Source organism: Ptiloglossa arizonensis, chromosome 9, assembly GCF_051014685.1.
Source record: "Ptiloglossa arizonensis isolate GNS036 chromosome 9, iyPtiAriz1_principal, whole genome shotgun sequence".
NCBI classification, from domain to species: Eukaryota; Metazoa; Arthropoda; class Insecta; order Hymenoptera; family Colletidae; genus Ptiloglossa; species Ptiloglossa arizonensis.
The window spans coordinates 6,655,986-6,670,554 of NC_135056.1; the positions used below are offsets into that span (position 1 = coordinate 6,655,986).

General features: G+C 34.3%; 1 protein-coding gene across 1 annotated transcript; it reads right to left on the reverse strand.

Annotated features, from left to right (window-relative positions):
• Window positions 1-1,267: 1,267 nt before the first annotated feature.
• Window positions 1,268-13,876, reverse strand: Trx (histone lysine N-methyltransferase trithorax). Its single transcript, XM_076320274.1, has 10 exons — window positions 13,641-13,876; window positions 11,628-13,053; window positions 10,876-11,442; window positions 10,347-10,780; window positions 10,095-10,256; window positions 9,639-10,034; window positions 2,650-9,368; window positions 2,401-2,563; window positions 2,137-2,283; window positions 1,268-1,915 (listed from the first exon to the last, which is right to left on the reverse strand). The coding sequence occupies exons 1-10, from the start codon at window positions 13,803-13,805 to the stop codon at window positions 1,742-1,744; spliced, it is 10,353 nt and encodes a 3,450-aa protein (XP_076176389.1). The 5' UTR covers window positions 13,806-13,876; the 3' UTR covers window positions 1,268-1,741.
• Window positions 13,877-14,569: the final 693 nt, after the last annotated feature.

Here is a 14,569-nt window from a genome sequence, read left to right on the forward strand (position 1 = left end):
TGGGTGCAATGTTTAAAAATCTATAAAAACATATCAAAATAATATTACGCGTATATAATCCTCCATTTGAAACGAACAAACAGACTTTAATTTCTTCGGGAAGCAAGTTTTCGTTTCACGTTCATTTTTTTTTTTTTTTTACTACAATAAGACTTAAAATATCATCAATGTCTGCCAAAGTAGGTACACCTTCCAACAGTATCCCACGCTAGGAAACTGTTCCTTCTTGCCATTCTCTCCCTCTCTCTCTCGTTTACTCTCTCTCGCGCACGCGCTTTTTCCTTAATGTCTATATCATTAACTTAAGTTAAACTGGTAGCTGTACTTACATCAAGACAGTGTCTAATCTAACAATTACATATTTTACAAGAACATTTAAAATCTGGCCCTACAGCAGACATGAAATGTCACAAAGTTAGTCGTACACTGTACACTAAATTCAATTTTACATAAAACATGTAAGTCTATAACTATACCATTACGCGTAAAATTGAAGTTCACATAAAATAGTATACATAAAATAGTGTGTTTTTAACTAACACGTTACGTTCACAATGATCATTTATTTAGTATTTCATATCAGGGACTTAAACCAAAGCATAAGGTACCGGTATTATATAAATATTTTCCGGTTGCGAGTAGAAAACCTTTATAGAAATAGAGATATGAAAATACCGGTATATCCTTATTTACCGGCAAATATTCTCATACGTGATATTTCTTCTCATAAAACCCACTCCTTTAGTACGATTTTTGTAAATTCTGTATACATTGTATTCATTAACGTATGTATTCGTAATGTTACATCTGTATAATGCACACTATGTATAAGTTTGAAAGAAGTTAGACAAGCATCGTATCGGTTAGTCGAAAACCAGAAAAATACCGTTTCGGTATTTTTTTGGTTCTGCTGGTTTTGATACGATTTAACCGAAAAATTACCGACCCCAAAATAATTCCGGTTTTAAAGCCCTGTTGAATATGTAATAAATGTAGACTGTTTCTACGTTTATGTGTATTAAAAAAAGTAAGTAACAGTCGTGGAAAACGTAAGCTTCCCTCTAAGTACGACGATTTTGTGTTGTGCAATTTTTGTTCAATTTCACATTTCACGTTGGTCCAATCGTATATAGAATTATTAAAATTCTAACGCAAAGTAAAATATATAAAAACGACGTGTATGTATATATATATATATATATGTGTGTGTGTGTGTGTGTATATATATATATATATATATATATATATATATATATATATATATATATATAAGCTAAAGGCGCTTCAGATTTAGTGTAAAGTGACGATAACTTGTACACTTAAGCCTCAATAGTAGATAATAAGTAGAGTCTAGAAGACGTGCATAAAAGCACAGGCGTGGATAAAAGTAACACTTTCATGAGTCGGGGCGTGACAGGACACGCGGGACTCGTCGGATATGAAAGCAGGACATGTTCAATCATTTATTGCTACAAGTATACCCCTTAAATCAACTACGAAGTGTAGCCGTTTAAAGTAACATTGTCATAACGCGATGTTTCGTGTACTATATCTGGCCTTCTAATATTTTAAATGTATATCTATTTCCTTTATAGTAATAAAAAGCTGCAATCTCTGAAAATAGTTTGATGATTAAATGAATAACGTTCAATAAAATGAATCCTATTCCAAAGCGCGCATAATTATAGCACATATGTTTGTGATGACCTGTTGGCTGCTTACGATAACTGTATATGCAGTCTCAATTGAGGTATTTACGACATCTGCGAGAACCGCAGGTACATGGAATCTTGATATCCTCGAAAGGAAATTTGTAGTCATATGTTAACTCTTCCCCTTGAATAATGCGACGGAGAGCGAAAATTAAAATGTGCTTCTTACCTAAGATGTCTACCACTCGCGAGTAACAGTTAGGCTGTAACAGAATGTACAGGTTACGGATACATTCAATAGTTCCATTTAAAGTGTATACACACAAGTAATTAGAGAAAGATTTTGCATGAATTTCAATTATGAACTAGATTTACCTACTATTCTATAGTAAGACAATTTTGTGACTTTAGAAATCTCATCGCTATAAAGATGCAATAAATAATAATAATAACAATAAAAAAAAAAAACTATGGAAATAGATACCTCGCATGAGTGATTAATAAATCTCGCTGCGTTTCCCTTCATTGTAGCGTCGACGACTAAATGATCGTCAATTTTAAACATATAACACCCTATATTTTTACTATCATAGTACTTTTCTCGTTTGTCTGTCAAAGAAGATCGAATTACCTAGAAATATGTATAGAATGTTAATAACTTAAAATATACTTAATAAAAAGTTTTTTGTGATTCGTGGAAGAACAATTTTACCAAATGAAAGCACTTCTTTTTCGTGGTTTTACGTACCTCGCCGGCATACTCAATGACCATTTCTCCAGCTTCGATGTCTCTTAAACAAAACAGACCTCTACCGTGTATGTGAGAATGGTATACTCCAACAGATTCTTTTGACGTTTCTTTAAGTATTCTAAAACGCATCGCCATTGGCAAATTTGTACTTGCCACCCGTCTAAAGAACAGAAGAAACAAAAAAATTGGTGTACCTTGTATTTATTTTATCTTCTTTTACAACCATAATAATGGATCAATCTTTACCTGGACTCAGCTTCTGAAATGGCAATCATTTTTGGTTGCTGCCTATGCCTGGATGCGAGCCAACTAAACATATCATGCACTTTTCTTCCTTTGAACGGTTCCGCGCGAGCAGCACCATTGTCACACGCCTTTGGTAGGTCACTCTCTGCTTCTCCTGTTTTAGGCGGTGCTAAATTATGGAACTTAGGTTTGTATTTACTGCACTTGTTTACGTCCGGTAGCTGCTCCACTAGATATACTGTAGCATTATTTTCCAAGCCCAGATTTTCAATAAGAGGATTATGAGGTAATGGAGGTAAATTGTGTGCTTTTCTAGCACTCTGAACAGCTTGAAATACAGTTTCCCATACTTCAGCCATTGAGGAAGCAGTATGAGTAAATCCATCTTGCGACTTTATCTCGTACATTAAAGTCGGCCCTCTCGCACAGTTCTTTTGCGTGTGGGTACTTTGTAAATTGGGCGAAATAGATTTAATCGATTTGCTGATGATTCTCGGCTTTTTAACAGCAACCGGTGGAGTCTTGTTTTTTAGTAAGTTAAATTTATTATCGATAGGTTTAACCTTCTCATCGATCTTGTTTGTTTTCAATGTAAACGTTTTTATCGGTAATAATTGCAAAGAGGCTATCTGAGGTACTTGCTTCGATGGCAATATTTCTACAGACGTTACTTGCGGAGATTTCTTATTCTGCGTCACTGCTTTCATATTGTGTGTAATTTTATAGGAACCATCTTGCATTTGTTTTTGCAACACTATTTTCAACGATGCGTTTTGTAATTTTTCTTTGTCCAATTCTAACTTAAAGTTTTCTTTCACCTTTTCGATAGCTTCAGTGTTCAATTTCAAAGTCTCGTTTATGTTACTTATAGTCGTTTCGGGCTTTTTTGCCGTTGCTACTATAGTCTCGACAATTTGCCTTTTAGATTCCGTAATTTTTTGTTCTAGTTCCGGTTCTGCTGGTTTAATCACTGGTTTTGTTGGTTCTTCTATAATAATTTCCGTTTTCTGTGTGACTTTAGTCGTGTCTTGTTTCGGAGTTACAGCTTGCATAGGTAATACTCTATTCATCGGTCGACTCGTTGGTACGTTGCTCGTAGACATTGTGATTTTATTTTGTATAGTCGAGCTAGTGATAGCTGGATTATTACTTGTACTTACATTAATATTGTTAGAATTCGGTACAATACCACTATAATTATTATGCACATTATTTACATCATGATTTAACTTATTTACAATTATATCCCTTTGTGTTATACAGTGATTAGGTAATGGGAGTATTTTAGATGATATGCTAGACTTTATCATACTGGTATTTTCTGACACATGTTTCGAGTCGAAGTATGGTTGGACGCTATTGTTTATAATCTGTTCCGAACCGAACAGTGATTCTGTAATTTTCCATGGTGCATTATTTAGCTGCGCAATTGAATTAGAAACTGGACTTGGGCGTACAGCTACCCTCGGAATCGTTGGTATGGAGTTTTGTAACAATTTAGGAGACGGTGTCACTCTTGTTCCAGTCTGAGGTTCTGATGGGCATGCATCTGGTAGTTGTATCGATGTTATTGGCTCAGCAACATTATGACACGATACAGGCAATATGGTATTACACGTGGCTGCAGTAAAGCTTCGTTCAGGTGTTGCAGATATATTAATTTGTGGCGTTACAATAGATTCCGCTATAGGTGTTGACTGATTTACTACTACGTATCCACTGGGCACTGTAGGCATGTTGGGAACATTCCCTACAGATTGTACACTGGGTGGTAGGGTGGAAACATTGGATACATTTTGAACACTAGATACTGCTGGTATGTTAGGTACATTTGAAGTACCAGCTAAAGCAGGTGCACTAGGTATACTTGTCATGTTAGATACACTAGGTACATTAGATACACTAGGTATGCTAGATACGCTAGATGCACTAGGTATATTAGGTACACTAGTTGCATTAGGTATACTAGGTACACTGGGTACATTGGGTATTGTTGGTACATTGGATACACTCGGAATATTTGTTATGCTTGCTATATTGGATACATTGGATACAGAGGGTACAGTGGATATAGTTGGTATAGTGGGTACATTCGGAACATTAGGTACATTGGTTACGCTAGGTACATTAGGTATGCTAGCTATATTGGGTACATTGGATACATTGGGTACATTGGGTACGTTAGTAACATTAGGTACATTAGGTACTCCAGGTACAGTCTGCACTGCTGTTACAGTGGGAACACCTGGAACAGCTTGAACGTCCACAATAGGTTCCATAAGTTTAGAAGCTTGAAACACTTGCGTTGTTGTTTGGTAACTGCTTGCTAACACTTGTGGTACCGTGCCAGCCATAAACTGACTGGAAGACATTACTGTGTTGCTAACAATGGTTTCCAAACCATAGTACATGGGTTGATTCGAAAGAAACATACTGCCTGTTGAATCGGTAAACATTTCCAATGTTGGTGTTGAACTTAATAGTAGTTGCTCGGATGATATAACTCCACACTGAATTGCACTAGGTTGTTGTTGTATAATTGTTCCAAGAACTGTCGGTTGTGTCTGGGCAATTTGTACACCTGGTAATATTGATATACCTCCATTTTGTAATGCTAATAAATTATCAGAAGGTGCTTGTATATATGCACCAGGAACTAAATGATTAGTTGTTATGAACTGAGGTTTAAATGCTGCTTCATGTTGACCACCAATTGTAGTTACATACTGAAGATTTTGTCCAGATTGTTGTTGCAATGTTTCAACATATGCGGACATAATACCAGGAGGTGCAACTTGCTGTAATATTACGGTTGGCGCGCTTGGTCTTTGAGCTTGTTGCAATTGTATAACTGGAGTATTACTTTGCATTGTTTGAAACCTAGGATGCCCATTTTGTGGCTGTACAGTATTTTTCACAATTTGTGTCTTAATTCCTTTTGTTCGAGACTTTGGTGCCCTTGGAGATTTTGATTTAGCTAATTTTGTTATCTGAATATTTCCTTGTGACTCGTTACTTGTAGTTTGTACACCGGTAGAAGAAAATGTAGGCGATACTTGTGGACTTGGAACAGTTTGAGAACTTGCACCATCTGGGGAATTTATTGGTGTATTGATGATATTCTGTGTAATACTAGAATCACTTGCAACAGATGGTGGATCTGTAATTTCTGTTATTTGAACAGTACTCTCTTGAGGTAATACTGCAGCATTTGGTAATGTAGTTGTTGTTCTAGTATACTGTGTTTGTACAATCATATCGTTAGATGTTAATACTGTTTGGTGAACAGTTTCCACAGTGGCGTGTGTATGAATTTGTGGTGTAATAATTGCTTGTGCTATTGGTTCGATTTGAATGGCTGGATGAGGTGATGGTACAGAAGCTTCTAAAGGAGATGTAGCTTGAATGTCTGGATAATCAGAAGAAAGAGTGTGTCCTTCGGATGGTGATAGAGTTATAAATTGTGGAGACACAGAACCAATACTTGGAGAAAATCTAGAATCAGGTGATGCTAATTTATTATCCATAGTCTCTGAATCACTGTCACTTGTTATCATGATATCACAGTGTGTCAAATGTCTATTATAACTATCTTGCGTTCTGTAGGTACAACGGCATCGTTTACAAGTTACTGGACGATCTATATGATCAAATGGTGCATCACACTGAGATATTACATTAGGTCTTTCATTTTCAATATGTTGCAATGATATGCACTCATCGTCACTGGAAATATCATCGGCTCCGTCTAATTGAGGAATTTCTAAATTTACTTTTAAATTATTTTCTCTAAAAAAATTAATTTTATGCGTCGCACATTTTGAACAATTGGAAAAGCTGTCATTATCTTTTACTTTTTGTGGTTTATCATTATTCTTGGCAATATGCGATGTAATAAATCCATATATTCGTTTTGACCGTAAAATGTTGTTTGAAGTTTTTGTACAGGAATTAAAATCTTTTTCAACAGATGAAATATATTCATTACTGTCACAAGATGATTCATCGTTGATGCCATCCAGCTGTGGAATAGATAAATGTTCTGGTACACATAATTCTGTAGTATTCTCTTCGATATTATATTCTGGTGAACTACATTCACTGGCACTGCTTGGATCAGCAGGTCCATCAACTTGTAATATTCGCGGCTGTTGTCTCGCATGCCAAAAGAGCCGTTTATGTTCTTTTGCTTCTTCACGGTTTGTAGATAGTCTCCGACGATTAATACCATTTGCATCTTCGATACAATATTTCAATTCTCGCATTGAATCAGATAAAATGTTAGGAGTATTTGCTCTGCCTACAGTAACCATGATACTATCTGGAATTCTTAACTCATGCAAAGTAGGTGGACGTTCATTTTGGGAATCTAATACCATTACACTTGTTTCGCTAGATTTTGTCATACTTGAGTTTCTTGACAATTTTCTTCTCTTTATAGTGGGACCATAAGGACTGTCCAATTTACAACTCCAAGTTAAACTGCAAGATCGTTGATGGTGTCTTTGTCCTCCAACAATTAATGGACTATTTGACATTACTTCTGATTTAGATCTCTTTAATTCTCTACCTCCACGTTTCTGATTTTTAGAATTCAATAAATCATCCATTAGGTCTTGAACAGAAGTTTTTGTTTCCAGATGAACCCAAAGATCATTATGTGGTCCCAATTCTAACAAAGAAGGATCTACTTTTGAAATTTTGCTTTCAGGTGGTTTTATGATTTCATCTACTTCAGATGCCAGCATATCATCTTTAAATAGATCAGTTGCAAAAGTGCCATCATTTTTTAGATCCATGGCTAAAAAATCTTCATATGTCATTTTTGGAAATATATCTTGCATAGAAATACCATCTAATAAATCATGCGGCAAATCTTCGAAAATGGCTTCTTTCAATTCTGGAGGTAAAAGATCTGTGTTATTTTGTTCTGCTAAGTTTTCATCAACTTCCTTATTACAGACTGTATCGATTAAAGTATCTAACGTTTGTTTTACAGCTAAATATTCTGTTTTCTGTGTATCTAGTATGTCTTCTTTTTCTTCCTCTTTAGAATGATCAATGGTTATATTGTTTTCTAGATCAGGAGAAAATTCTGGTAGATACACTTGTACATATGTTCTAATGTAATACCTTACAATTTTAAGTGGATTTACTGTAGACCAGTATAACCGGGAACATTTATAATTGCAGGGTACTAATTTTTCAACTGTATCAGAGTACTCAGGTATAACTGAACCTAAGCAATCAATCATTAATGAACCTATCATAACTTTGACTTTACTCGGTTCCGCATACTTTTTCTTCTTGCGATCCAGTTCTACATATACTGGCCTCCGTAAACTAAATTCACTCTCATTTTGTAACGATTTATGTGAGCAATTGCTTAAATGCAAAGAACAAAATACTGTTTTATCATCATTGAAGGCTAGTCCGATGTTCCTCGCACAAGGATAATGAAAGGTACTACTACAATTTTTTGCACAACAGCCAATACTTGCTCCTTTCTTTCCGCACTCGGAACAACGTATTAAACGACCTCTTGAAATAGCACTATGAACATTTTGTAAAGAACCATCAATCTCTTCAAATACCTCATTGGACCAAAGTACACAATTTGAATGAACCCATTCATTTTGTCCACAATATAAGAGTCGTCCTTCTTTTGTTTCTTGACCATCGCCTAAACCTTTGCACAAACAACATGATCGACTGTCTTCAACATTAATATTATATAAATTTGCTGTTTTAGCCGCAATTGTTTTCGGCACTTTCATCACTTCTTCCTTCCACACTTCCAATACAGAATCACCAAGTTTTGTACTTGGACTATCATCCTTATTATTATCCTTGATGACCGATACTGCATCATTTTTTCCATTATTACTTTTCATACTTTTTGGACTGAACCATGGAAATACCTCCTGTAAAATTTCATGATAAGCATCAATCAGTTCCATAGTTCCAGTACAATTAATTACATGTTCCATATCACAATGAAACTGTGATAACGTTTTGTATTCATTGTTATTAACTTTCCGTTTTACTGACATTAATGTAGGCGAAGGTCTAACAATAATTTGTTGCTCTGAACAATGACACTCTGTATCATTTGAATTACTATTCGAATTTTCTTGGATCACTGAATCCTTTTTTTCACTATCTTGAATATCTTTCAGAGCACAATTTTTTACTCGAACAGAACATTCTTTTAAATGAAACTTTTGTCGAAGTCGTCTTAAACCTCTTCTATTAGAACAATCAGTTGGTTGTTCATCATTCTGTTTACTTGTTACATCAGATTTTGAATTATTATTGGGACCAGATTCGGTATCCTTAGACTTTTCATTATTAGATTCTTCAGACTCTTCTACACTTAGATTTTCTTTAGTATTTGTTATATTCGAATCTGTTTTCTCATTCGAAAAATCTAATTTTCTTATGCTGGGAATGGGTCTGCATAAACACTCTTTTCTTGGACTCCATTTTAATGCTGCACAAGCCTTACGATTTTTACTTAATGCCTTAATAACCCCTATGAAACCAGCCTTAAGTTCAGCCTCTATAGCATTTCTCCAAACAGAATTAGGAAGAGAGGAACATTGGCTGCATGTAAATTCAATAGAATCCGGCAGGTAACTAAGAATTTGATAACGTTCGTCGGAAAGACCTTCGCAACGGGCATGCACCCAATAAGAACATTCATTACATTCCATCATCTGAAAAGTACAATGTGAAATTGTTAAATTTCTAAATATGGTTTTAACAATCTATATAAATTATGTATTTCTTCCTTTACAAATTTTTTAATTGTAAAGAGAGACAGAATAACATATAGACAATTCAAACATTTCTAAAACAAGAAATACATAATTTGTGTAGATTATTAAAATGTAATTTACTATAAAAGTTGTATACTATAGAAAAAGTAGTATAGTTATGCACATGTTAAAACTTTACTAATCTTGCAAAATTGTATATATACCCACCTTTGTATCGAAATCATTTTCGTTGTAACACCTTTGACACAGAGGACAATAATTTCCTTGTTGACGTAATTTAAAACACATGGAGCATAATGGTAAATTGCCCACATGAACATTAACTCCTTCACTACCACAGCTTTTACACTTGACACAACTTTGACACACAAAAGGTCTTTCAGGACTATATAGTCTCGCACTAACACCAGATTTTGACAAACACGAGTGATGAAATGATTGACGACAACGAATGCAAGACAATTTTGGACCAGATCTTAGATGGCAGGATTGGCATATTGTACATCGAGGACAGCACCAATTTGGTTGGGCACAAGCATTCCATTCACTGGGTTCCAAACAAAAGGCATGATATGGCTCACAACAGCATTGACAATGGATGAGCTGGAAAGATTGTTACAATGTACAACTGTATATAATAATATACATATATACATTACTTACTGGTTCTTTTCCAGCACTTCCACAAAGGTAACAAATAGCAGGAATATGGAAGAGTTCTGAACCAATAAGGGCAAAACCTTTTGCACCAACCTCTGAAGGATCATACTGTTCCCAAAAGTCTATGGATACTGTATGTAGTGTATCATTATTTGTTTTAGGTACCTGAAATATTGTTTTTTTTTTTAAATTGTAAATATTAATATCAAGTGAATTGTAAACAATAATATATTTAAGTTTTTTGTTATTACTTACCACTTGAAAATTTGATGTGGATATATTTTGCTGTGGTTTTCCTCTTTTTAGATGAGACTGTTGTGTTGCATTGACAATATTATGATTTACAGTATTTTCGTCATTATGTTTTTGTGATTCTTTCTCTTTTATGCAATCCTTTTTCTCTGTCCTATCACTTTCCTTCAATGTTTTCGGAATGTGCTTATTGCTCTCAGTATCTTCTTTTCCATCTACAGAAGGAAAAGTAGCAATTGGTTGACCAAGAGCAACACTTGCACTTCGACAAACATGTTTAACTCTTGGTCCCTTTAATTCAAGTCTCTGTCTAAGCGGTTGTGGACACTGATTTGTAGATGATGAGGAGAATATTGGAGTTTTTATTTTCTTCCTCACTTTTATCCTATTGTTTTTTCTTCTTTTTTTACTAGGTGATATATTCAGTGATGAATCAACTATAAAAATATTTATAATTATTACAAAACTCTGGTTTACACAGATTTGCCACCAGAAATGAAATATATTAAGAAGAAACATACTAATAACGTACATTTATCTAATTTTGTGTACAGAAAACCAGTAGTGCCTTGATAACTGGTTTTCTGTCCCATTTCTATGTTTCTCCAACTCATTGCTGATTTGAACAAGTTCTTCTCTGAACTGTCTTCTGCAGGCCAACCTAACTTACAAGATATTAATTTCTGTCCTTGATTATCATTGTCTTCTTGATTCAATGATAAAGGAATACTCAGAGGATCTCTCATTATTGGTGGTAATAACGCATTTAAACCTGTTCTCAGTGAAGAAGGAATGTTATAACACTTCAAACACATTTTTAACCAACAAGCTGGACATCTAGCTTTATAAACACATCTCATGAGATTCCATTGTTGACTTCTTACAACAGGTGGAACTAAGCATAAACCATCTCCTTTGTGGCATTGAAGGACTGGAAGTGTATTGTTTGTAGATTTTGCGCAGGCTTGTCGCTTAATCATTTTACTGATAAACTTTCGACAAGATTCACAACTGTGAATGCCAAACTTTCGAGCTTGTTTTACAAATCGATAAAATCGAACAGCACCACAAACACCACATTTAATAGTACCCGTTAATCCTGAAACATTATAAAGATAAAATCATTTTGTTATTTCATAGTTCAACAAAATGTTTTCTATTATACTCTTTAATTATAATACACTATTAAAAATAAAAATATGTATTGAATTTCTAAATTCAGCAATATCATTTCATCAGCAATCTTATTTTAAAGTATAAAATTAAAGGAAACATTAGACATACCCAAGTTGGTGTTACCATTTGTAACATTATTGTTTGTTGTTGAAAAAGGTCCTTCAGTTCCACCAACACATTTATTATCTAACTTTAACCTTGCTTTTCTTAAAATGACTTTTCCACCATTTAACTTCATACCAGTCCATTCTGATTGCTCATCTTCTGTATGATTACTATGTTCGCTGCCACTTTCAGATAACGTACTTTCCGTATCAAAATTATCTGAATTTCCTTCTGTAGTTTTATTCCCATTATCAGAATTACCTTGATTCTTTGAATTAGTATTTTCTTTTAGTTTTGCAGTATCTTCAGAATTTATTTCAACTTCTAAATCAGTGATCTCACTTTGAGTTCCTGACCTTGTTTGAATCCTGGAAGACTCTGAACTTGGAACATCAGAATCAGGAAGAACTTTTGTAGGAACAGAAATTGGTTTCTGACTTTTAGACACAGTTAATTTAAAATTTTTTACTTTCCTAATTGAATTTTGTGAACAATCTTGAGTACTACTGGATTCATCGGATGAAGTTTTTATCGCTTTGTTCTTATTTGATACATTACTTCTTTTTACATCTGTATTAACAATTTTTGATACTTGTACATCTTGTACAGAAGGTGCTAATTTATCAAAATTTTTTGCAGATTGTATTATATTTTGGGCATTGGAATGTGCACGCTGAATAATTTTCTTAGTTTTATTTTTTACTTCTTTCTCTTTCAGTTTTGTACATAATTTACTAATATTTCCTTCCTTTAATTTTGGATCCTGGTTACAAAATTTATTTAATGCAAATTTGGCTTTCTTCACATGTGCGCCAATTTCATTTTCACTGTGTTCCGTACCAGAAATTTCTTCCAATTCTTCGATAAATCTTTTATTTGGTTTAATAACTCTTGACGAATGGGCACTTCGAACTGGTAAAATAAATTTCCTTACAGCGTTTGGTTTGTCTCCACATTGTGCAGTCATATTACGTGCATTATTACTATTAGATTTTGCCCTTTGTAGTAATCTCTTTGCAGTACTGTTACGTAGTTGTCTTGTTCGTTGATGCTGATCTAAGATATTGTTCACTGATTTTAATACTGGCGTTTTCATAAAATTGGAGAACTTTATATTTTTGCAACTTCTACGATTTTTGGATCTATGAAATTTAGAAGCACATTTGGAATTTAATACAGTCACATCTTTCTTAACATCTTCAGCTGGTTCTAAATTTTTATTGCATAACTGATCTGTATTAGCTTCATTATTTGAAGGAGAATTTTTAATATCCGTGACATTTTGTTCATTTGATTTTGGTATGGGATTCTCAACAGCATCAGGTGGTGACTTAACCGTTGTATTTTCTGTGTCATGTTGTTGCGTTTTTATGTAAGACACGGATAGATTAGCCTCTTTAGTGCTAAAACCATGAAATGGTGGATGTTCCTGTTGATAAAAAATTCAATATAAACATTAAAAATAAATCAACCTATATTAATTTTATTATTAACTATTATTTCAAAAATATATTAATCTATCAGTGTTGTATACACAAAATTTGTGTATCCTTATACAATATCTTTGTTGTTTGGGCATTGAACACGATAAATGAAGTATAATGAAAGATATTTGATAACTTAAAAATACATTATAATAATACATCAAAATTTTGCAGTTTGTTAAAAGCAAAACAAGAGGAAATAAAAATGTAAATAAATTGTTTTTACAGAATAAAAACAAAGACAGAAAAGTATCTTTTATCGAGTCATTGACATTTTCAACTATAGCAGTATGTCAGTACATATTATACACATCTGCCATTCCGAGGCTGCGATTCCCTTCTAATAGGTTAACCTTCATTATACAGCCAAATCTTCGAGATTTTCTGGTCACCGAATCGGCGCCGTATGGGTCCCTATGACGCTCATAAAACAAATACGGTTGTTTGTAAGTTGCGAAAGGATTATTTTCCAGGTGATTCTAATTAGACGCCCTCCACCAGATACTGCTCACAAAAGTAAACTACGAATTACCTTCTCGTTGTCACCAAATGTTTCGTTGAACAGGGAAAGTCCGTAGTAGATGTTCTCGGCGACGGTTACCGAATCGCTTTGGACTGTCTCAGGCTGGCCGAGAACTTTAATCCGTTTCCTGGTGACCGTCTTCGGCGGCTTCCCGGGAAACTTGGACCTTCCCATGTTCACTTTTTTCAACGGCCAACCTCAACCTCACAACGAAATTCTGTTTCCATTTTACGCGATTTTGCCCAGTCGAGGCGCACCAACTAAACACCAACGAACACTTAACACACACGGAACTCGCAGGCTTCGTTAAACATCGGTTAACGTCGGTCAAATTCGATGATAGCCGCGAAATACGCGCGTACTATCAAACACAGAATCACCAGTAGTAAGGTGGGTATATGTATTTTTGAATACATACGTGCGCGTCCATCTAGTGATTTTTATTTCAGCGACTCTTGGTTTGTGTGCGTTCCATTGTCGGTTCTCATTCTAGCCCATCTAATTAAAATTTTCCATCGACCTTGTCTTTTTTGGACAAAATATTTACATAAATAGGATTTTAATTTATTTGTTCGTTTACAAACCATTATCACTTCTTGTTACTTAATTTCATTAATCAGTACCTATAAAATATTAATACATTGTTCTTCAATATATAAAAATACCACGTTACGATCGATTGTTTTCAGTTTGTATTTCCAAGTATAAATGACGACACCTTGTAATAGCCGGCACGCGATTGGTTCTGTACTTCGCGTATTGAGCGCTGTTCACTCTGAACCCACCATAATGCATTATACTCTAGGGAATATTAAGCTACTTTCAGTAATATTCGTTAATATAATTATTGTTTTACAAATTTTTTAATTATTGTTGTATACATTTTTTACATTCCATTCGCGTATCCTTTGTTATTTAAAAATTTATTTCATTCGAAT